Raw genomic sequence first — 25,377 nt, 5'->3', positions numbered from 1 at the left:
GCTCATGATCAAACATGGGCAATAACTCTCAGGAGATGTGATTTATTGCTCTAATATTGTGTATCTCTTATATGTCTAAGAGCACTGAACTGCAAGAATCAGAGAGAGCTATAGGAGCAGTAAGAAACATAGAGGATAATTAGCTAAAATCTTAAGAGGAGTCTACATCAATGGTTCAATCATACAAGTATTTCTTCAATTATCCTGCCCTCATTCTTTCCCATCTACTAGATTTTTCTAAACCATCTTACATTTTAAAGTAGAAATTTAAAAATATAATTTGTCTGAACAGCAAACTTTGGAAAAATATCTTCTTTATATATGAGGTTATAATGTAACATTAAAATTCAAAGATAATTTGAAAAATGGGCTATTTACATATCCACTTAAAAGTCAATGTAAAAAATATTATAGACATTGGCTCACCTGGAACAATAATGTCTCCAAAACCCAATATTGAAACAGGTGCTAGACATGCACTCATTGCTGAGAAATTTATCAATCTTGGTACTTTGATAACAACTGGCAACTGTGGGAGGAAATGCTGACATTAAGCTTCATCTGAATCTTTAATTATTACATTTAAAAAACTACTGACATTAGAACTCTTGTTTTACCCATTTTAACTGACATTTAAAAAGAATTTGAAATCAGAGGACACACATTGAACACACACACGCATACACATGATTTACAAAGCTTGAAAGAAGCAGATTATGTAGCTTTAGAAAAATGAAACCCAACACACACATAGGATTAATCCTGTCAATCCAAAAGACCCACTGTCTAACTTCAATGACCAACAATATGATTCAGGTCTTGAAACAACAGTTAGAATTTATTTTGGCCATCTGTTTTTTTTCCCCCAAAGAAGAATCTTGTCTCAGAGGGTGTGATTTAAAGTCCAGTGAACATATCTGAAATACAATCCTTACTTTCTCATGGGGAGCTGAGGGCTGAGCAGTGGCTTCCACCAAGTTTCCACCATTCTAGGATGAAACCCAAGTCAATAGGTATTTAATAATTTTAAATGACTAAAAAGTGGCTATATTTTGTAAGAAAAAAATTATAGCTTAATATGTACTACATGCTCATTGCATTAAATGAGAAGACAAAATTATTAATTGCAGACAATATGGAAATGCAGCAAAATTATTTGTGCACACACACTCACTATGAATATGTATTTCTGTGTAACATATTCCTACCTTTTCATTGCTTCCAAAAGGTCCAGCTGCAACTTCGATCATGATACTTTCTCCATTCTATTCAATGGAAAAGAACAAAGTTGTGCCCTCTAAATGATTTAACAATTTGCCAGTATTTAAAAATTATTATGGACAAGGCTTCTATCTGGTTAATATTTGCTAAATGAATAATTAGCACAAAATGTTTTTTTCTCAAATCAATATTCATGAAGAATATAGCCAATTAATACAAATAAAAAAATCTAGCATACTTGTTTACAATAGTGTTGATAAGACATCTGTGACTGACATAATAAAAAATGCACACAATTTAGCAAAGTAAACCAAAGTACTGTTCTGTACTAACTTATGATTCTGATATTCACAGTCAACTCTTCATTATCTACATGAATAATGATAATTATAAATCTTTCATATTCAGCTAATAGATTTCATGATTTATTTGAGTATGGGTAGTTATGGTTCTCTGAAAAGCATAACACTTATTGTTTAATAATGAAACTATACTGCAAAATAATTAAATGACTTTTTAAACATTAAATACTACATATTACACATAACAAAGAGTCACTATATTTACTGAATGAAGAAAAAGCCCAAAAGAAACTGGAAAAGTTCTATCTCATCTTAATTTATGTTCCTTTCCACACTCCTCAGGGGGATTAGCATTCACTTCCCATTTTTTTTTTTTGTCCAAAGCTTCTATCAGAGGGAAATATAAGGTGGGACACAGGGAGGAGCAAAATCAACTTTTTTATAAATAGTTCCTGGAGTTAAGAGTCTGATATGTAGCTGGCAAATACTTCTCAATCACCAAATTGAGGATGCCATGGGATACAGATCTCAAAGCAAAATTGGTTATGAAGGTAAACAGGTATTTACAAAAAAAACAACTGATGGTATTAAAGAAAATGTTACGACAGACTAAGAGGTCCCCCTTAATTTTGTTTCCTGGGTGAGGGAGGTGACAAACTGTGTATTCTTTGTTTACCCTGGTTTTTGCAAGGCAATGGGGTTAAATGACTAGGCCAAGGCCACGCAGCTAGGTAATTATTAAGTGTCTGAGGTCGGATTTGAACTCAGGTCTTCCTGATTCCAGAGCTGGTGCTCTATCCAATGCGCCACCTAGCTACCCCCAAACTGTGTATTCTAAAGGTTTTTTTTTGTTTGTTTCTGAGCAGAGTACAGTGGCAGGAGCAATGAAATTACCAGCTGTAGTGTCCATGGCTCTGTCCTTCTACAGGAAGAGCACAGCTTAACTTACTTCTTTAAGAAAGCTAAGGGCTTTGTTTTCTTAAAAAAAAAATACTATATCATATGGGATAGTTCTCTGGGAGATTGGGGAAGAGGAATACATGGGATACTATGGTAACATAAAACAAAATATCAATAAAAACTTATTTTAAAAAAACCAAGGATATTCAAAACTCCTCAAACATCAAAAGTTCTTTGCATTGTCACCCATTCTCTCCTTCTATCCTCATTTTGAAACCTAGCTCTGCTACATATATATAATAACTTACACAAGTTACTGAGTAAATCAATTCATATTTTTGGGTCTGTTTCACAATATGTAAAAATGAATGAGTTAGGGGCGGCTAGGTGGTGCAGTGGATAGAGCACCAGTCCTGGAGTCAGGAGTACCTGAGTTCAAATCTGGCCTCAGACACTTAATAATTACCTAGCTGTGTGGCCTTGGGCAAGCCACTTAACCCCATTGCCTTGCCAAAACCTTAAAAAAAAATAGAATGAGTTAGACAACATGACCGTTCAGATCCAAATCTAAAACTCAACTGACTTCCAACTCCTACAAGACTTCTCTGCCTGGAAATCTCATTAGTACCTCAAAAATCAGTCTGTTAAAATTGAGTCTATTTTCTTTTTGAAACTTGCTCCTAGCTATTACTTCACTATTTCAGTCAGGAGCACCTCAGTTTACTGAGTCTCCTACATCTTTGGTATAATCTTTGATTCTCTTATCTCCTTTACCTCTCACAACTAATTAGTTTGCATTTTGTATCATTCTACCTACATATCACTTCTGAAATCTGTACCCTTCCTCCCTATTCCTATAGTTACCATATAACAGTAGTAGTATATACTAATTTGCCTTGACCAGAGCCTCCTAATACGTCTTTTTTGTCTTCCTTTTTACCTTACTTCAATCCAACCATCTCAGTCTATCCAGTTAAAATGACTAATCTACTATATGCATAGTTCCACTTAAATAACTCCACTGCTAAGTTTTTCAGTAGATCCTACCACTCCGATTCTCTCATATGATTGCAAAAGCCTACTAAATGGTTTTCCTATCTCAGCACTTTCCCTACTCTAATTCATCTTCATTCAGCTGCCATCTAAAGCGCAGGTCTGACCATGTTACTCATCTGCTCAAAAACTCTAGTGGATTAAATATAAAGTCTTCTATGTGGCATTTAAAGTCCTTTAGAATCTGACTTCTTATCCATCCAGTCTTATCTCTTACTCTCCTCTACATATTCTATAATCTAGCTACTGTAATCTATTTGCATGTGCACATGACATTCCATCTTCCAACTGCCTGCTTTTGCAATGACTCTTTCCTATTCCTGGAATGTTCTTCCTATCTTCCTCTTTTAGTTTTCTTGGTTTCTGTCAAGACTCAGTTCAAACCTCATCTTCTGTAGGAATTCTTTTCCAGTTCTGCCTTTCTCTATAAGTCCATACATTCACCTAGTTATTTACATGTTTTCTCATTAATTAAGAGATGAGTTCCTTGAGATTAAAAGCTGTTTCTGCTTTTCTTTATAATCCTATAATTTACTATCTAGAAGATAGTATTTAATAAATAAATTTATATATATATAAATTTAATAAAGCTTGTTGATTAGCTATTATGTGATGAAATTAAAGGAGGTGACAAAATAAATAGACACCAAGGTTATTTCTTAAGTCATATTTCCACATCATGATTGAATTTCCATTTAATGGAGAGTTGAGTGTGATTCATTTGCAAATGAATTCTTGACACCCCCAAATTAAGATCATTAACACTTTCACATGCTCTAAATACATGCAATCTTATATTCCTACTTCTATACCTACTTGCCTACCTCCTATTAATCTATTAGGATCATGGATTAAGATGTAGCACTTCCAAGGTTCAAACCTTCTACACGTAACAGCAAAAATGGGAAAAGTTAGGAATGAAATGATCTGAGGTTAAATGAACGGCTATGTAATGAGGTGATTTCAACAGCCTAGGAGTGTATATTTAATCCCAATATAGAAACCTTTAATAGCAATAACTTTTTTGTTGCCTTGCAATTTTATTGTAATGAATTTATTGCCAGTAAACATTTCTAGCCTCCTGCAGATAAGAATGGAACAAGAAAGCAAAAATTTCTTCAAACACAGTGGAAAGAAGAGGGAATAGCTATATAAGTCTTTCCCCCTCAGGACATATGATTATAGGTTTCTAAATCCATAAATCCCTCTGTTTCTACTTTGATTTGGTATGTGGTAGGGAAGTGTTTCTCACAGAAAGGTTGATATGACTGAGCTACAAGTGATGGTACCTAAAGGATAATTCTTATTCTAACTATAAGAGTTATAATAAAAGTAAAAGTTCAGTTCCAGGTCAACTCTCTCTTGCATACTTTGCTTCATTTCTCTCTCATTCTCTCTCTCACACACTGAATTAACAAGGGACAAAAAAATAGGATATTCCCATATAGAATAGTACTGAAGTTTTTGTTTGCTATATTTCTCTTTTAAAGATTCAATTAAAGCCCTATTACTATATGTTGAATATTTCAATACTGAATTTCAACAATCAAATAATGTCAATATTGAAATATATTGAATATACTGGACACTGAAATAGCTTTGCTATTTGGAATCTGTCATAATAATGGTATTTGAAGAAATGAGTTTGCTGCTTCTTTTAAAAGCATGCAAAGTGATGTAAACTTAGCTTGAAAAGAGTTGGGGCTTATATTTTGTTCTAGAAGATAAAAATGTTGCTAAAAATTTTTATTGCAAGTCATAGCACTAATTTCATGCCTTTGTAGGTCAAGTGAGCCTCAGCTATTGAAACTCTAGGCAAGTTACTTCACTTTTAGTCATATCTGCACTTACCATTTCAGGGGGCTATTTGAAGATCAAATTAAATAATGTATGTTTTTCATGAACCATACAATGTTATATAAGTGTTATTTTTTTTCCATTCATATACTTACCCTCATTACTGTGGCATTTATAAATGTGAAAGATGATAGTAAAATATTATGGGTTGGTGATAAGTTCAAAATAAAATTTTTCAATTCAATAGAGAGTTTTCTCTATAATTCATCACCACAAGGACATATCCCTAGAATTAGACTATATGTTAAATGTAATAAAGGCTTTCATCATAAATTAAGAGATCACTGGGAAAGAAGGAAATAACTGGTGGGATGAGGTATGTTTAGAAAATCAGACTTGGTATGGATAGGAAAAAAATGAGTTAGGAAAGGAAAATCATATGACTTAGAAAGTCAGGACAAAGAAATACAGATAGAGAAAAGATGAGTAAGGAGTAAACAAAATAGGAGTGATCTGGTAAAGATTGATAAAGCTTCTTAAGTTGCAGAATGAGGGATGAAGAAATAAAGGGTGGGAGTCAGCACCATTTCTATAAGTATCTCAAACTAGAGGCAATTTTTTAGTTAAGAATGCATTAAAAATACATTAACTTGTTTTAACTTCAACAGAATCCTTAAAATATTTCAGTTTCATGGTAAAATTCCCAAGTATGAACAATCTAATGAACTGAATGTCTATTTCTTGGAATATTATGCATTAATTTCAGAGATATTAACATACCTTTGTGATGAATGGTGTTATGAAAACAAAAAATACATCATAGATGAGAAGGAGTACTAGAAGTATTACACAAGCCTGTCAAAGAAAAAAAAAGGATTAGAGATGAAACTTTCCACATCCTAAGAAAGGGTTGATAGTATTTTGAGTCAATTATATATCTGTATACCTATTAAAAAACCCCCCAACTCTCACACTATTACAATTTCTAGTTTTAACCATGAGGATAAAAAAGATTCTAATTTTCTTTTTAACATTTTCAATTCTTTTGAGTATCAATGATTCAGAGTAAAATCCTTTTTTTTTTTTTTTAAATTTCTCCATTCTTATTAGGTATATTATCATTCAAATAGGCAGCATGGAGTGGCAGGAAGAATGATGGACTAAGAGTAAGAAGACCTAGGTCAAGGCACAGGTCCCCTCAACTCACAAAGTTTGGTGAAGTCACTTTACTGTTAAGGGCCTCAGTGTCCACAAATGTAAAGTAGAAAAAATGTAAATCCTTTACATTACCTACTTCATGGGGCTGTTGTAAGGGTCTAATGAGATAATACACAGAAAGCACTTTGTAACCACAATACACTTTTACACATATGATTCATTCTTATTATTTATGGACATAATGAGTGTACTCTGGACAGGGCAACAATATACTCTACCTTGAAATTGGGTAATTTCAATGTTTTAATTAGATTCAGACAGAAAGCCATTCCCAAGAGATCTTGTAAAATCCAGGCCCATCTGAAATAAGACATTAATTTTTTTATTTGAAATTATTTTAAAATGGATCCTCACAAAATAAAAAAGTCACAATTAATAACATGCCTAACCAAATCAATGCAATAAACATTAAGCACCTAGTACAATGGGTAAAATGGTTGGGAGAAACAGATGAACTAAAAACTAGACCATGTCCTCAGGAAATTCATAATTTAAGAGGAGAAATAAGGTATCTACATAAATCTTTAGAATACAAGGGAAGTTTGGAGAAGAAGGATCTCTTTCAAGGGAAAGGGAAGACAGATATGGGAAAGGCTTCAAGAAGAATGTATTTGAGGGGCGGCTAGGTGGCACAGTGGATAGAGTACCGGCCCTGGAGTCAGGAGTACCTGAGTTCAAATCCGGTCTCAGACACATAATAATTACCTAGCTGTATGGCCTTGAGTAAGCCACTTAACCCCATTGCCTTGCAAAAATTAAAAAAAAAAAAAAAAAAAAAAAGAACATATTTGAGTTAGAACTTGAGAAAAATGAATGGATCTCAGTATTCAGGAGACTGTTGTGAGGGAAGTACAGTCTAGTCATGTGAATAACCACAGAGTTAGAGAAAGTAAGGAGAGAATTAGGGAATGCACGTGCATTCTGATTTGATGGGGATGTAGAATTGTGAAAGGAAGTAATGTGAGATAAGTCTGGAATAGTAGACTGAAGCCAAATAGCTGAAAGAATTGTATACTACTGTAAGGGACTTTAGTGAAGGCTTTGGTTTTGAGAAGTAACGTGATTTGAAAATTATTCTGGCAGTCATATGAAGGTTATATTGGAAACAAGAGAGACAGGTGGCAAAAAGACTATTCAAGATAGTATAATAATTATGTTAAACAAAGATGGTAGTGAATTCCTGACCTAGAATGATTACAGTTGTATTGAAAAGAAGGAACAAGTATGAGATTTTAGAAGTTGAATCTAAATTAAATGACCAGAACAAGTCAAGGATAATTTAAAGATTTCTCAAAGGTGACTAGTACCATCAGTATAAATAGAGAATTTAAAGGAAATGGTAGGTTTTCAGGTGGAAATGAATCACTTTGACCATGTTAAACTTAAGGTACCAGGCAAGGACATAGATAGAAATGTCTAGCAATGAAATTAACTCAGAAGAATTAAGAGTATTGGAAAATCATGTTCATGGTGTTGTTTCTTAATCCTTAAAAAAAAGTTTTATTTATTTAAGGCAATGGGGTACTTGCACAATGTCAAACAGCTAGGTAATTATTAAGTGTCTGAGGTCACATTTGAACTCAGGTCCTCCTGACTCCAGGGCTGGTGCTCTATCTACTGCGCCACCTATCCACTCCCACCACCATGGGCTGTGGGAATATGTGAAATCAGCAAAGAAAGAAAAGGAAAAAGGAGTTTGGTATTAAATTCCTGTGATGGGACAATTGAAGTACCTTGATTCAGTAGAGTGTTGGACTTAGAATCTGGAAGGCATGGGTTCAAATGCTGATTTAGATGTTAACTGTATGTCTCTGGACAAGTCACTTAAATGCTCTAGATTTCAGGTACCTAATCTATAAAAGGAGTAGCTTATATTTGTTGATCTCTAAGGTCCCTTCAAGCTCTAAATTTATGATTTTATAATTGTTACCTTTGTTAAAAAATAATTAAAAAACTATATTTTCTATATAAACTGAAACAATAACATGCTAGATAGAATATTGGTCACAGTGATGAGAAAAAGATGAAATAATGCTAAATTTGTTTTTTAAAAAAATTGCATAATTGTAAAAAAAACTTTCCTAAACATAATCTAACCAGAGCATTTATTCTAAAATTAAGATGCAAATTTTATCAACTTCAATAATGTTAATAATTCATAAAATGATCTTTATATTCTTTACTTTTAAGCCTACATATAAACATAAAAATTACAGTTTCAAATGTTTTGTATATTTGAATCTACAACAGTCATTTTGAGAACTGCATTTTTTGCTAACCTGAAAGTTCATTCTTAAAGACCATGATATTCTAGGATAAAAGTCATAAATTTCTCAGCCAAGGAGATGATTGAGTGAAATGTGTAACAATTTGTCTCTAATTTATAAAACAGTAAAAACTGATTTCCTACCTGTCATCATTTCGAAATACAGCCCAAACAACAGCCAGAGATATGCAAAATACTGCAAGAAAGAGAAGTCTCACTTCAAAGCTTTTGCTGCCACATACAATCCTAAAACAAACAAACAACAACAAAAAAAAAACAACAAAGGGAGAGAATTTAGAGAGAAAATAGATTTTTTTGGGGGGGGATGGGAGGAATTAGGTAGGGTCAAAACAGAGCTAAAAATAAATACAAAAACAACTAGTTAGCTGCAATAACCACTAGTTTCCTTTTTAATAAAGAAATTGGTAATACAATGTTTAAACTGTATAATATTTTGACATTTCCACATTTTTTTGCATATAGATTAATTAGCTAACAGCAACATTCTATAGCTGTCTAGAAAAAATTCATACCTGCATTGTCCACATGGTATCTTCCTAATCAGTGGTGCAAGGCAGTTGTATAAACTCATTGAAGATGCCAAGCAGAAAATTGATATCATAACATAAACTAAAAGAGAAATATTTAATGAAAACAGAAGAAAATGTCAGCAAAGTGTTGTTAGGTGGCATAAAATTTCTGTACAAACATCATATTTCAACTGATTTGTTTTTAAAAGCTATCCTAAATAGATGCTCAAAGAACATTCAATTAGACTGGCTAGACTGCAATGTGATGGTGTTTTCCCCTGTATGCTTATTTACAGGTCTGTAAAAGGAATGAACGTTGCCTGGAAGCCAGTAGTTGCTAAAAACAACTTATTTTAAAATTTAAGCTAACATAATCATAATCAAGTTAATTAAGTTCAAGAATATTTTGTTTTAAGAAGGGGGGAAAATGAACTCCTTTATTCTACCTGTTTCAGATACAAAATAATGCATAACTAATAAATCTGTCAATATTATATAAATTATTTCCAGAAGTTTATATATAGTTTATATGATATAACTTGATCCATTCTATGATAATTTCCATGTAATAAAGAACTTCTCTTAAAAGTTCTAATCTATCCTAAAAAACAAAACAAACAAAAAAAATCAGGGCAGCTAGGTGGCACAGTGGATAAAGCACCGGCCTGGAGTCAGGAGTACCTGGGTTCAAATCTGGGCTCAGACACTTAATAATTACCTAGCTGTGTGGCCTTGGGCAAGCCACTTAACCCCATTTCCCTTGCAAAATCCTAAAAAAACCAAAACAAACAAAAAAATTCTAATGTAGTTATCAATGTTTAATACATATGTATTTTTATTTAAAATTATTAATTAAAATTTTAGGATAAAAATTACTAAGCTTAAAAGATTAAGTTTTCTTTTTTTTCATCTCTCAATAATTTAAAAGGATGATCAATTTTACTATATAGGCATTTTGAAGTTTCAGTGAACCTGTGAGGCCACTTTATTATTTAAGAGAGGAGGACAAGCAAAAAATCTAAAGCCAGTAAAAAGCAAAATTACGGTGATTGAACAGTAATATTAAATGCTTACTGTATGCAATACATTCTATTAGGTATAGGAAATAATTCTAAGATGTGGATGAGATGGTATACAAATAACTGTAATACTGGCATATGAGAGGTTAGATTTATGAGAAATCTGAGGTAGAAGGGGAAAGTTTTAGCTCAAGATGAGTGGAGAGATCAAAGCCTTGATTGAGGGCATGATACCTGGCCTGAAAAGAAGAATTTAAATAGAGATGTGGAAAGACTAACTTAAGGGTGAAGGTATGTTTGAAGCAGAGGAATTGATTAGGAAGGGGAGGAGGATGATGTCTACAAATGAACATAGATGGAAAGGTGAAATCAAGAAACAGTTCAGTAAACTAGTTTGGGATACAGACCATCTTAATAGGAGTAGTGTCAAATAAGGAGAAAGGTAGGTTGAAATCATACTGTAGATTGCCAGGTTAAGGAGTTTGTATTTTAATAAGCAATGATGAGCCACTGGAACTGGAGAGTAGGGTAATCAGATCTATATGAAGTTACTTTGGTAGCTGTGTAAAAGGATGGTTTAGGAAGAGAAAAAAAAAGACAGGGAGACAAGTATAATAGTTTATGTGAGAGATGAGGGCCAGGAAAAAAAAAGGAATGGATCAACATAGTGAATATAATAAAAATTCTATAACATTCTTTGAACAGTGGCTTTACAAGTTTTTTGGGTGATTTACATTAATGTTCCTCTTTTCCTAGTTTCCTTTTCTACTATAGTACACTCTGGTCATTGAACTACTACAAAAGCATGCCATGCTGGAAAGAGGAATATTCTAGCTTTCACTTCTGCCCTCAGAGAACAAAAAAGTTCAGGCTACCTTTAGTCCAATGGGTTATTCTTGATTATATTCTGATATGATCTGATCCTGTCCTCTGGCCTAGAGGGTCTAAATTAATGATAAAATGTTGATATCTTGGGAAAGTTATTTTTAAAATAAATTTTAGACAATACTAACAGTATTTTAACTCAGAAATAAATGAACTGCACTTTTGAGGTAGGTATTATATTTGTGATCCTTCTTGTTGATGCATCAAAAAAACATAAAACAACTGTTTTAGAAACTGTACAATTATGTTTTGTCTACAGAGAAGAAAAATTAGTTATACCACAGCAAGTATTTCTGCCTTGCCAAGAATGAATTCTCTTATTGAGATTATAAGGTATCATCTAAACTAACAAGGGAGGAAGAACTTAAAATTTTGGTTGCTCATTAAGAAGTAAATTACCTAATCAGTCATCCAAGTTTTCATAATAACTACATCTTAATTAAAAGAAAAGAGGAAGTTCATGGAAGTGAGTTAAGAGTAATATATATCAAAAGAAAAAATATATAATAAAGTTACTTTCTTACCTAGCCACTTGTAGAAGAAATAAAGTAAGATCATTATAACACAACAGCCAACCACAAATATTATAACTGTTAGTGGAGTAAAAGTTAAAGAATCTTCCTTCTTTTTTGTTTCTCTTTCTTCAGTGTTTGTCATTGCTTTCATGTCCTCCCTGCACAAATATACATTAGAGGTTCAGTCAATCTTGTTCTTGTAAATTTTGTCAATATTGTACACAAATATGTGAAGAATTTATGACTTCCTCAGTATAGGGAATTCCTGGTGTGAGAACACTTTCACCAGTAGAGAACACATTCTGCTGAGCAGATGGTAGACTGTGAAAATAACTATCATCTCCATTATAATTTTGCTCAGAACAAACCCTGAAGACATCAGAAGGAGGTGGGTAAGGAATAGAAGGGATAAGGGATAAAAGAGGAACAGGACTGTAGAAAGTTCTGGTAGAGAAAGGACAATCTATTAACATATAAGGGTATTTGGAATAAAAATTAAAATTAATTCAAGCAAGTTCAGATAAATTCCCAAATAGTCATTTTATCTTTACTTATAAAGAGAAATTTAGGGATAAGATTCCAAGGATATCATAAAAGGAAATTAACCAAAACTAACTAAAATTCCACCATTTGAAATACAATATTGGGTCCATTTTTAAATATCATTTGAGATAAACTTTTGTATCTGAAAAATTGACAATATTTATGACACAGATTAGGTTTAAAATGTCTTGACTTGAAATGTTAAAATTATTGTTAATCAAAGAAATAACATAAAAACTTGACCTTTTCTATAGAATATTTCCTTTCCCCTCCATTAGTGTCCTCCTTAAGAGTTATTTTAATAGCAATATGTAAATTTTCTTCTCTTCAGTCTCTTCCTTAGATTCTAAATTGTCCAATAAAGAGTAAGAACTGCTTCCATTATAGTCTATGTAGGGCTTCTAAATTTTTATTTCAGTTTCTGAACAAGAGATTGAATGAATACTGAGGAATTGATTTAATTTAAAATAAGTCTAATACTTTGTAATGATGATCACTAGACCAAAGGATTATAAACTTTAAAAAAATGACGTAGTTATGCTACATTCTGTAATGTTGCAACTTTAATTACAGATGTGTCATTTCAGTGTCTGTAGTCATCAAAGTCCAAAAGATTCAACCAAACTGTCTACCATTCTTAATCCATAATTATAAGTAAGACTGTGGGAAAATAAAGCCCACCTTCTCATTAAGAATTAGATTTTTCAAATATGAGCTCTGTTAAACCCAAGACTTATTTGTGGGTATGACCCAGGTAATTAGTCAGTTAACTTGATATTTTTAAGACTCAAAATTAAAGTCTTCAGTTTTTTCCTCTTTCTTAATTGCCCTTATGTCCTTCCTTCACAAAAATGTAGACATAGTTCAGTTTATTCTGTTTCATTTTAGTGTAGATAGTACACTTAAAAAACCCCCCCACAGAATGAAGGTTTATGGCAACCTTGTGCCAAACATGTCTACTGGTGCCATTTTTGCAACAGCATCATAGCTCTGTCACATTTTGGAAATTCTCATAATACTTCAAATTTTTATATTATTATTATTACTACATATGTTATAGTGATCTGTGATCAGTGATAATTGATATTACTACTGTAATTATTTTGGAGTGCTACAAATCATGTCCATAAGATGGTAAACTTAAATCAATAAATGTTCTTTCTGCTCCACTGACCAGCTATTACTCTGTATCTTTCCCTCTCTTCCAGTCTCCCTATTCCCTGAGGTACAAAAACGTGGAAGAATATTAAATAAACTTAGCTGATAACACAGTGGCAGGGTTTGAAAGGAAATAGCATTGCATGCTACAGAGAAATCTTTTGTGAAAGGAAGAGTCAATTGATGTGGCAGGTTTCATTGTTCTCTCAAAAAAAAAAAAAACCCAACTGCCACAGCCATCACCACCTTGATCAACCAGCAGCCATAAACATTAAGGCAAAACCTCCACCAGCAAAAATATTATGACTTGCTGAAAGCTCAGATGAAGGTTAGCATTAGTTTTTATTTTTGCAATCAAGTATTTTAATTAAGACGTACTTTTTTTAGACATAACACTGCACATTTAATATTATAAAATTACCACAATATAGTATAAACTAACATTTAGATGGTCTGAAAAAATAAAAAAATTTGTGACTTGTTTTATTGTGATATTTGCTTTATTGTGATAGTCTGGAACCAAACCCGCAATATCTTCAGAGTATTCTTGTATACAAGAAACTTAAGAAAAAAATTTTTTTTTGCTTATGTTCACACAAATACTTGAAGGATCTATAATGATTCTTATATCTTATGTATATCTTATCTTATATCTTATTCTTATATCTTATATCTTATGTCTCTTCTGCCCTTAACTAATAATAATGAATTTGTACGTTTGAAAATTGTATCTAGTTGAAAAAAGTCAAGACCTCAAAAGACAATGCTGAAATCAAATATACCATTTCTCCTACTTTCTCAACAAATGAAACATATTTTGAAACTTAATAAATGAACTAGAGTTGCAGTATGACAAAGTGGATAGTTTCTGAATTTGGGAATCAAAAAAACTGGTTAAAATACCATCTCTGACATTTACTAGCCTATGACCATAGGCAAATCATATAGCAACTTCTCTAAGAATACAAATTAGAGAAGGGTGGTAGTTTTTGTTCACAGAAGGCATCCCAAGACAGAAAAAAAATCCTAATTCTTTAATGTATTGACATAAATTAATTTATAATCAAATATTTTTTACAAAAAAATACTATCCTATATTGGCAGATATTTATCTGTCACTAACCATATCAACAAAGAGAATTTTTAAACATGTCAAAACAGAATATGTTAAAACTGATCAACTGGAACATGACCAACCAGAATCTTCAATTAAGGTTTGTGTGTTTATTTGTGGGAAAATAGGAAAAGAATTAGACTTCATAATAAAACAGCTTAAACACAGCAATATGAATTCATATGAAGATTTTAAACAACAACCACCTAAATCTACTTTCAGTTTCCATTTAGTTCAAACTTCTATGAGCCAAGGTTCAGAATGAAGACTGTCATGCCACACAATATCCTGAATGATTGAAAAAAAATTACTAACATCTAGTATCTCTGCAATTATTATGGAGAAAGCCTAGACTAATTGTTCAGTGCTAACTTTATAATGACTTTTTCTATTGTTCAAATATGGCTCCTGCAGAGCAAATCTTATCACCTCATTATTCTGAAAAAGGAGGTTTGAGATTTGTTCATGACCTCTTTCAGGCTATTTTGGGCACTGTACAAAAGAACTATCACAAGAGATGAACTTAGAAAACAATACATTTTAATTCATCTTTTAGCTATTCCAAATACTTAAAAGTAAAAAATTTTAAAAAAACAATAAAACTGTTCAGCAGTAAGTGATAAATTTAGGACAATGCAAGACAAGAGAAAATGAAAAAAAAATCACCAAATTATGCTTGTTGTACAAGGTAAGACAACAAATATACTTTCAAAAATATTTTTTGGCAGAACTCCACTATTTGAGATGCTAGAAGGGATAGAACATGACTAATTAAGAATACTTTTAAAGTCCCACCCAAGAAAGCAAGAAGCAGGCTTGGTCCACTAAAGGGAGAGAAGCTGTCTAAGAGGGAAATATCAAGAAGAGAAATACTAAAGACTAAAAGAAAAACAGGAAAAAAACAGTCTAACCAATAATTTTGAAAATGAAAATGTCTGTAGACTGTTACCTTTACAAGGGGTCCACTTTGCAGTAACCTGCAGTATATTCTTTTTTTGTTTTTGTTTTTGCAAGGCTATGGAGTTAAGTGACTTGCCCAAGGGTAACACAGCTAGGAAATTATTAAGTGCCTGAGGCTGGATGTGAATTCAGATCCTCCTGTCTCCAGGGCTAGTGCTCTATCTGCTGTGCCTCTAGTGTATTCTTTAAAAAGTTAAGGATAAAGAAGATCAATTGTACTTTTCTTTTAGAGAGATTTATAATTTCATTAATGTGGGGAATCTCTGGAAAGGAAACTCCCTCTACCAGTGAAGATGAGCAAATTAGTCTTAAAGAACTGCCTAGAGTACCAAGAAGGTAAGTGACTTGCTGAGGATCACAGTTAAAATGTGTCAAAGGTGGGGCTTGAGCTCAGAACTTTCCTAATTCTCAGCTATTACTAATGTCATTTATTTGTCATTATTAATGACAATAATGTCATTATTAATGTCACATTTACATAGGACTTTCAATTCACAAATCACCTCATGGTGACCTTTTGAGGTAAATAATTACATAGGAAATATATTTAACTTAGCACTTTAGGGAGACAACTATTAAATCTGAGTTGGGTAGGAGGGAATATTTGAGTTCATAACATATTATGAAGTATTATATTTAATACTATTTCTTTTGTAACTAATCTAATCCACTGGTCCATTACTCTTATTTCTTAACCAGTACCAAGCAGTTTTGATGACTGCCCTTTTATAGCTTAGTTTTATATCTGGTACATCTAAGCCACTTTGCTTTGCATTCTTTTTCATCAATTCTTTTGAGATTCTTGACTTTTTGCTGCTCCAGATGAATTATGTTACTATATTTTTAGTTCTGTAAAATAGTTTTTGGTAGTTTTATTGGCATGGCACTGAATAAGTAATTTTATTTGGATAGAAATGTCATTTTTATTATGTTAGTTCAGCCTAACCATGAACAACTGTTGTTTTTCCAGTTGTTTAGATCTACCTTTATTTGTGTGAAAAGTATTTTGTAATTGTGCTCATATAGTTTGTCTTGGGAGGTAGATTCTCAAATATTTTAAATTGTATACCAATTCTTTAAATGGAATTTCTTTTTCCATCTCTTGCTCTTGGGCTTTGTTGCTTATATATATAGAAATGCTAATGATTTATGGGGGTCTATTTTATATCCTGCTCTGCTGAAGTTTTGTTTCAAATAGTTTTTTAGTTGATTTTTTTAGGGTTCTCTAAGTATACCATTGTATTTCTCTAAAAAAGAGTAAAAGTTTTGCTTCTTCACTGCCAATTCTAATTACTTCAATTTTCTTTTTTTTTCTTTTATTGCTAAAGCTAGCATTTCTAATACTATATTGCAAAGTAGTAATGATAATGGGCATCATTATTTCACTCCTGATCTTATTGGAAAGTGCTCCTAGTTTATCCCATTACATAAAATTTTTGTTGATGATTTTTAGATAGATGCTCATTATTTTAGGAAAACTATTTCTAAAATCTGGTGTTTTTAATAGGAATGGACGCTGTATTTTGCTTTTCAGAATCTACTGAGATAATCATGATTTCTGTTGGTTTTGTTATTGATATGTTCAATTATGATAAATGTTTTCCTAATATTGAACCATCCCTGCCTATTTGGTATATATTCTACCTGATCATGGTGTATTGTCCTAGTGATCTAATCTAATCTAAGTAAAGGCACACAATGAAAATAGAAGTCACGTGGAAGAACAAGTCCAGTTGACTGGACTTCAGAGTATTTGAAGATTGAAAAGGCAGGATATGAAATTTGAAGGCTTTTAAATGCCAAACATAGGTATGCATTTGCTCCTAGAGATAATAGGGAGAAGCTATAAATTACTGACTGGTTATGTGATATGGTCAGATCTGTGTTTAATGAATATCACTTTGCCAGTGTCTACCTCTCCTTGCTTCAGGTACACTCATATTTTTGCACATTACTTTCTTTTTTTTCCCCTAGATCCTCTTTTCTCCTTCCCTAAATCTAAAAATCTATAAAACCTATTTGTGACCACACTATAAAAGGACATTTTCTCCCAACAGATTTATAAAGTGACTTGTGACCTGTATACCTGAAAAAATGACACTGTATTCCTTTTGAAGGATTTTGACAATTATGTATCTTAATATTCTTTGTGATTAAATTTATTCTGAATAACTTCTTGAGAAGTTAATCTGCATTCAGTTCAAAAGCCAAAAATTTAATGTTATGAGTAACTTCATGTGTGACATATTCTAGTATGTTTCTGAGACAGAGGAAAAAAAAAGAAAGTGATTTTGAAAGTGACTAAAAATAAGTGTACATTAAAATTCATGGAGCAATAATCTCACTAGAAAAAATAATTATTTCAAACATTTTCTCAAAATAGCCTAGAAAAAGAAGGCTGGCTGATATCAAGTTTTCTTCATAAACAAAATAAGACAACTGGATTACTGTGGAATTTATAAAATCTAAAACTGGATGAATAATATTTTAAAGTCAAGATAATAAAGCATTGCCAAAGTAACATCCCCAAATGTTTTGCTATATGAATATTATGTTACATGCCATGAATAAATATTTTTGTCCTCAAGTATTTAAAATTTCCATTTCTTTTACATAATGATTTTTTTTCCAAGATAAGAAGTGAAAATCACTCAAATGTACATTGGAACATGTGACTAAAACATTCTTTCCAAATCAATATTTAAATTCGTTTTACTAGTACCTTTCTTTTGTTCTCTTAAGATATTCCTTTTAATTTGAATCAATTTTAAGTATTCACAGATCTCTGAACAAATGCAAAAAGGGTATCTTAAATGATGATCCAGAGGATATATATTTACCTAAGTAAATCCAAATGTATTTTAAACATATGACAGAAGTACAATTCAGCCTTAAACATTTACTAGCTGTATTACCATGAGTGCATCGGCCTAAGCTTCCTAATTCAAAATGAGAGATAATAACTGTGGTAGGTGTACTACACAGGGTTGTTACAAAGCTTAAATAAGATGAGGTATGCAAAGTTGTGTACAAAATTTAAAGGTCATATCACAGTCTTCTTGGTTTTTTGTTTGCTTTTGACAGAAAATAGAAAAGGTCTAGGTATAAGGCATTATACTGTTGTTATTTTATATTTCATTTTCTATGAATCATTGCACAGATGAATAAAATAACTTTTTTGGAGGGTGGTAATCGAATAAAAATATTGGGCTGCAAGCTCATCTTCTGTAGAGTAACTGAAAGCATCTCTGAGCCAACTCCAGAAGCCAAAAGGGTAATGAAAATGATATGTACTTCATACTTTTTCCACATGGTTTTAATGTCTTTCTTTTAAAAAGTTTTTCATTTGAAATATCTTGGATATTATGAGTTTTTGATATAACAATATCCAATAAAAAAGGTTCTTAAAATTTTAGGGAAACGTAATATGTTCAGGAGATGTTGGCTAAGAGTTCTGTCACTTTGGTTCCAGTATTATTATCATTATTTTCTGGATTAAACAGTTTTTGTGTTAGTAATACTATATCTAGGCACCTCCTTTAATATTGTATTGTCTATCAGGCATATATAGAGATATAATTTGTAAGTGGATAATGCAGAAAAAATATTTTGCTTGATCATGCATATTTGCAAGAAGTGCTTCCTCCCACTCCCTTCTCAATTGGAGGGTCAGGTGGTAGGAAGAAGAATATACAAATATTTGCTAACTGAAAAAAGTTAGAATAAAAAAGTTCTATTTTTCAATTTCTCTTAGGTCAAAGAAACAAATTTATGAGATGGCTAACTTGAATTCAGGTGTAATACTTTGAACAGAAAAAAATAATGAGGCTTCTCAAAAATCATCCATGATTATGATTTTAGTACTAAACAAGTTTTTAGAACAGGTATCACAAAGGATAGTACTTTTAAATTAAAGAGTTAAGGAGAGTAAGTTTATTGTTTGATGATTCCACTGGTTTTCCCTTATTTATTTTCTAATGTTGGCAGTTTTGAGGGAGAACTGATTTTCATGAGAGATATATATTTAAATACTAATTCTCCATTCTGATGGAGGTAAGCAATGGTATAAACACTAAAATTATTTGGTTTTGGAATTTTTATATGTGGGAGTGTCTAATATTTTCAAAATTCATGGTTCTAAAAAAACATAATGACCACTGTAAATACTCAGAGGTAGGCAGTTGTTAAATCTATTCAGTTTTCTAGGAGGAAGTAAATTAACAAATTTAGGTTTTTTTAAATCTTTTATTGTGACTACATTGAATTAGGGGAGAAAGAAGGTAAATTATAGCTTTTGAAGTCTATTCAGGACTTAAATCAATGGAAGCTACGCATTAAAAAGGAGCAACAGTATCATAGAGGCAATTTTCCTGCATTATTTCTTGTTTTCTTTTTAGATTTTTTGATGTGTCATGTTCTTCTGAGAGAACTATAATACTTAAATTACCTCTCTTTACCTTGTCTTTGAGATCAAACTTTTGCTTGTATAGATATCACGTGTTCTTTTGAATACTGTTACCATTTTTTCTACGAAATTTTTCTGTCAGTATTTTTGCATTCCAAACCTATTATTTTCTGTTTTGATTTTTTTTTTGAGAAGTTTGACACTTTGGTTTTTAATTTCTTCTACTCTGTTAATTATTTATTGGTCACATGACCCAGAAGTTTTCTAGTTACCCATTTTAATATTTGAGCTTCCTACCTAATTAAAGAATGATTAATTCAAATCTATACAGGGATATGTATAAAAGTTAATTGAAATTGAAAAGCATTATCCCCCACTTCCTCCCCTTACCCCTTTTTTAGCACTTCTACCTGTTCATAAGATGTACCAAATTTGAGCAAGTATAAAAATGAATGTTTATAAGGTATTCTAGCATGCTTGAGGGAAGAAGGGAGAATTTCTTTTCTAGATTTAGCTCTGGAATTTTAACACCTTTTGGATAGAAGAAGAAGGAGACCTCCTGATTCACTTTAAGCTCATTTTTTCTATAGCTTTCTGCACAACAGTAGTCCAAGGAAGGGATAAATGATAGGGAGAGAAAGTTGGTTAAATAGAAAAAGTATGGGTTTAAAGTTCTTCTTCCATTACTATCAAAGAGAAATATTCGGGAACTATCTTTCCATTCAAGTGTTCTCTGATCTAGCCAGAACAAAATAAACTGCACAAAAGTGTGTCTTAAAGGAAAAGGGCAGGTAGGTGGGTCTGAAGTCAGGAAGACTCATTTTCCTGAGGTCAAATCTAGGCTAAGATACATACTAGCTTGTGTGACCTTGGGCAAGTCACCTAATCCTATTTACCTCAGATTCCTCATCTGTAAAATGAAGTGAAGGAGGAAATGGCAAACCATTTCAGTTTCTTTGCCAAAAAAACTTTGAATAGAATAATGAAGTCAAACATGACTGAAATGACTGAATAACTAAAAAAGGAGGAGTTGAATATGACCCAAAGGAAATCACTGTTAAGTGTCACTGGCCTAGTTTTACTTAGTTTCAGAATTGCTAGGTGGCTGATTTTTTAAAGCCCCTCGAAGATTTGGGTTTTAAAATAATGAATAAAATTCAAAATAATAAATAATATAATAAATAATAAACATATAATAAATGAAATTTTAAAGGGAACAAAAAGAGAGAAAGAAAAGATAGTTTATGAAAGGAAACATTTTTATGTTCTCAAAATGGATGGGAAGAACTCTATAAGAATAGTCTTGTATACACACACACACACACACACACACACACACACACACACACACTCAAACAGCAGGAAGAGCTAGAAAGAGAAATTCCATTCAAAGTAACCTCAGACAGTGTAAAATACTTGGGAGTCTATTTGCCAAGACAGACTCAGAATCTTTTTGGTAAAATACTTGGGAGTCTATTTGCCAAGACAGACTCAGAATCTTTTTGAAAACAATTATAAAACACTTCTCACAAAAATTAAATCAGATTTAAATAACTGGGCAAATATCAACTGCTCATGGATAGGTAGAGCTAATATAATAAAAATGACAATTCTACCAAAACTAAACTATCTGTTTAGTGCCCTACCAATCAAAATTCCAAAAAATTACTTTAATGAGCTAGAAAAAATTGTAAGTAAATTCATATGGAGAAATAAAAAGTCAAGAATTGCCAGGAGCTTAATGAAAAAAAAGCAAACGAAGGTGGCTTAGTACTACCCGATCTAAAATTATATTATAAAGCATCAGTCATCAAAACTGTTTGGTATTGGCTAAGAAATAGAGTGGTGGACCAGTGGAATAGACTAGGTGTAAAAGCAGGAGAGGATTATAGTAATCTGCTGTTTGATAAACCCAAAGAGTCAGGCCACTGGGATAAAAACTCCCTCTGATAAAAACTGCTGGGATAATTGTAAGTTAGTATGGAAGAAACTTAGATTAGACCAACACCTCACACCCTTTACCAAGATAAGATCCAAATGGTTACAGGACACAGACATAAATACTATAAGTAAATTAGAAGATCAAGGACTAGTCTACCTGTCAGATCTATGGAAAAGGGAACAGTTTATGACTAAGGAAGAGTTGGAGAACATCACTAAAAACCAATTAGATGATTTCGATTACATTAAATTAAAAAGTTTTTGCACAGATAAAATCAATGTAATCAAGATCAAAAGAAAAGTAGTAAATTGGGAAACAATCTTTACAACTAATGATTCTGACAAAGGACTCATTTCTAAAATATACAAAGAACTGAGTCATATTTTTAAAACAAAAAGCCATTTCCCAATTGACAAATGGTCAAAGGATATGCAAAGGCAATTTACAGATGAAGAGATCAAAGCAATCCATAGCCATATGAAAAAATGCTCTAAATCATTAATTATTAGAGAAATGCAAATTAAAGCTTCGCTGAGGTACCACCTCACACCTCTCAGATTGGCCAGTATGACCAGGAAGGATAATGATCATTGTTGGAAGGGATGTGGGAAATCTGGGACACTATTACACTGTTGGTGGAGCTGTGAACTCATCCAACCCTTCTGGAGAGCTATTTGCAACTATGCCCAAAGGGCAACAAAAATGTGCATACCCTTTGACCCAGCAATACCACTACTGGGTCTATACCCTGAAGAGATGAGGAAAAAGGGTAAAAACATTACTTGTACAAAAATATTTATAGCAGCCCTGTTTGTGGTGGCAAAGAATTGGAAATCCAGTAAATGTCCTTCAATTGGGGAATGGTTTAGCAAACTGTGGTATATGTATGTCATGGAACACTATTGTTCTATTAGAAACCAGGAGGGATGGGATTTCAGGGAAACCTGGAGGGATTTGCATGAACTGATGCTGAGTGAGATGAGCAGAACCAGAAAAACACTGTACACCCTAACAGCAACATGGGAGTGATGTTCAACCTTGAAGGACTTGCTCATTCCATCAGTGCAACAATTGGGAACAATTTTGGGCTGTCTGCAAAGGAGAGTGCCATCTGTATCCAGATAAGGAGCTGTGGAGTTTGAACAAAGTTCAAGGACTATTCCATTTAATTCAGGAAAAAAACAACAACCCAGATGTCTTATTGTTTGATCTGGTTACCTCTGAGAATTCTGTTCTCTTTAAGGATATGATTTCTCTCTCATCACACCTAATTTGGATTGAGGTACAACATGGAAACAAAGTAAAGACTGGCTGAGTGCTATCTGTGGGGTGGGGGTGGGGGGAGGGAAGCAAGATTGGGGGAAAACTGTAAAACTCAAATAATATCTTTAATAAAAATTAAAAAAAAAGATTATATATATACTCTACTAGAATTTTAACATAAGAAATAATGTTGTGTTGGCCTTTTTTAAAAGTTGACCACACAATCCCAACAGTAAGAGGAAATATGTTTTCAATTTTTTAAAAAATATTAGTTTGGGCATTCTAATTCCCCTTAAAAAGAACTATATACAAGAATATGGCCATATGGCAGGTACCTATGAACTAACCAGTCTGTAAAGGTCAACAAAGCTTCAAGCTTCATTCATTCTTCTCTGGACTTCTTTCCTGGCTCTTTATACTTCTTTCTCTACTAATCCCCAGTGGTCTTCTCACCCTAGGAGACCTCTCTGCCTTTGCACTCATTTTCTTTCATTTTAAGGAAGGATCAGGACTAGCAAGGTTCACTTCTTTCCTTACAATAACCCATCATAGGCAGCTTTCTCCTCATTCCTTTTTTCAGTTTCCTTTTATGTGTTGTCTTCCACTATTAGATTGGAAGCTCCTCAGTGGCAGGGATTGTATTTTTTGATTCTATCTGTATTCTTGGTGCTTAGCACACAGAAGAGCTTAGCAAATAAATATTCGTTGGTTTGATTCACAACTTTGGCCTATAGTACATCATGCTTTAAATAACTAATCTAATCAAGCCTAATCAAGCTTTAAAATTTAATTTTTCCAAAAAAAATCTCATTTCTTTTCTGCCACTTATTTAAAATATACTAAATTTTAATACAACTTACAGCTCACTGATGCCACTCCAATAACCTCCCAAGGCCACACATGAAACAGCAATTACAAAGATGACTATCATAGTATAGTCAAATTTAGGCCACGGTGGTGCATACAGAATCACAGAAATATTAGTGCCAAGCGTCTGAAAAATAAAAAAAAAATTTTAAATATGATAATGAACACTTTCTAAGGCACAAAATTAATACAAACAACACTTTATACTTGACTCTGTGACTAATACCAGATTTGTGTAATTGGAATACCAGACCGAGGCTAAATTCTCTTAAGGGGAAAGACACACATGCTTTCCTTAAAAAATACACTGGTTGACATAAACTTGAAAGTGCATATTTTGATGATCATAATACGATTTTTAAAAATACTGTTAAATACTAAAATATTTGCTGATAAATATGACTAATTGTGACTTCAGAGACCACTCTTTTATAAAGCATACTTCCTGTATTTAGATAGTGAGGTAGCATATGATGGATGAGGAATAAGAAATGCATTTTTTAATATAGTGAATTTGTTGTTTTGCTTGTTTGATGTACTAATTTGTTAAAAAGGAGGGAAAAGGGGGCAGCTGAGTGGTGCAGTGGATAGAGCACTGGCCCTGGAGTCAGGAGGACCTGAGTTCAAATCAGGCCTCAGACACTTAATAGCTACCTAGCTGCATGACCTTCGGTAAGTCACTTAACCACTTTGCCTTGCAAAAACAAAAAACAAAAAAACCCAAAACAAACAAAAGGAGAGAAAGGAGGGCAGCTAGGTGGCCCAGTAGATTAAGCTCCAGCCCTAGAGTCAGGAGGACTTGAGTTCAAATCTGGTCTCAAACACTTAATAATCACCCATCTGTGTGACCTTGAGTAAGGCACTTAACCCTGCTGCCTTGCAAAAAAACAAAAAATAAAAAGATAGTGGGGGTGGAGCTAGTTATAGGTAAGTATCAGTGATGCTAAAAAAGAACATCAATTTTTTAAGTTCACAATTTATAATACAATATATTATTCAGTTATTTAAGGTGAGTATAATTTACACAAAATAGGAGGATATTAAATTAGTCAAAACCAACAACTTCAGTCATGACCAAATAAGTGCTTCCATGATGATGAGTTCTAACAGAACCCTTATTCACATCATAGAACACCAGTCTTACTCTGAAAACAAACTGAAAGGTGCTGCTATAATAGCTGAGTTCTTTATAGATTCAGATTTTCAGGATGATCTCAAACCAGCATTTCTTAGTAATCCTGAGATTTAATTCTAATTCTCACCATTTCTCCATAAAACCCAAAGATATGATAAAATAGACTTTATGTGAGGTCAAGTCAAAAGGCATTTATTAAATACCTGCCAAGTGCCAGGTACTAAGCCCTGAGGAATAGGGAAAAAAAAAAGGCAAAAACAGTCCTTCCCCTCAAGGATCTCCCA

At 32.6% G+C, this 25,377-nt stretch overlaps 1 protein-coding gene across 3 annotated transcripts in view; it reads right to left on the bottom strand.

Moving 5' to 3' along the window:
* Positions 1-25,377, bottom strand: part of SPPL2A (signal peptide peptidase like 2A) — a 61,655-nt gene that overhangs the window by 11,506 nt on the left and 24,772 nt on the right. For 2 of the 3 annotated variants that reach the window (XM_074234683.1, XM_074234685.1), the window contains exons 5-13: positions 23,952-24,085; positions 11,716-11,864; positions 9,291-9,387; positions 8,902-9,003; positions 6,710-6,791; positions 6,054-6,128; positions 1,209-1,265; positions 936-989; positions 427-529 (exon numbers count right to left, since the gene is read on the bottom strand). In XM_074234683.1, coding sequence (XP_074090784.1) covers positions 427-529; positions 936-989; positions 1,209-1,265; positions 6,054-6,128; positions 6,710-6,791; positions 8,902-9,003; positions 9,291-9,387; positions 11,716-11,864; positions 23,952-24,085 — 853 coding nt within the window. The remainder of the gene's footprint in view (positions 1-426; positions 530-935; positions 990-1,208; positions 1,266-6,053; positions 6,129-6,709; positions 6,792-8,901; positions 9,004-9,290; positions 9,388-11,715; positions 11,865-23,951; positions 24,086-25,377) is intronic. The other variant, XM_074234684.1, reaches the window with a different exon arrangement.

This window comes from Macrotis lagotis, chromosome 4 (assembly GCF_037893015.1).
Source record: "Macrotis lagotis isolate mMagLag1 chromosome 4, bilby.v1.9.chrom.fasta, whole genome shotgun sequence".
NCBI classification, from domain to species: domain Eukaryota; kingdom Metazoa; phylum Chordata; class Mammalia; order Peramelemorphia; family Peramelidae; genus Macrotis; species Macrotis lagotis.
Note: the sequence above shows the minus strand (reverse complement) of the source record. Positions and strands in the feature narration are given on the sequence as shown.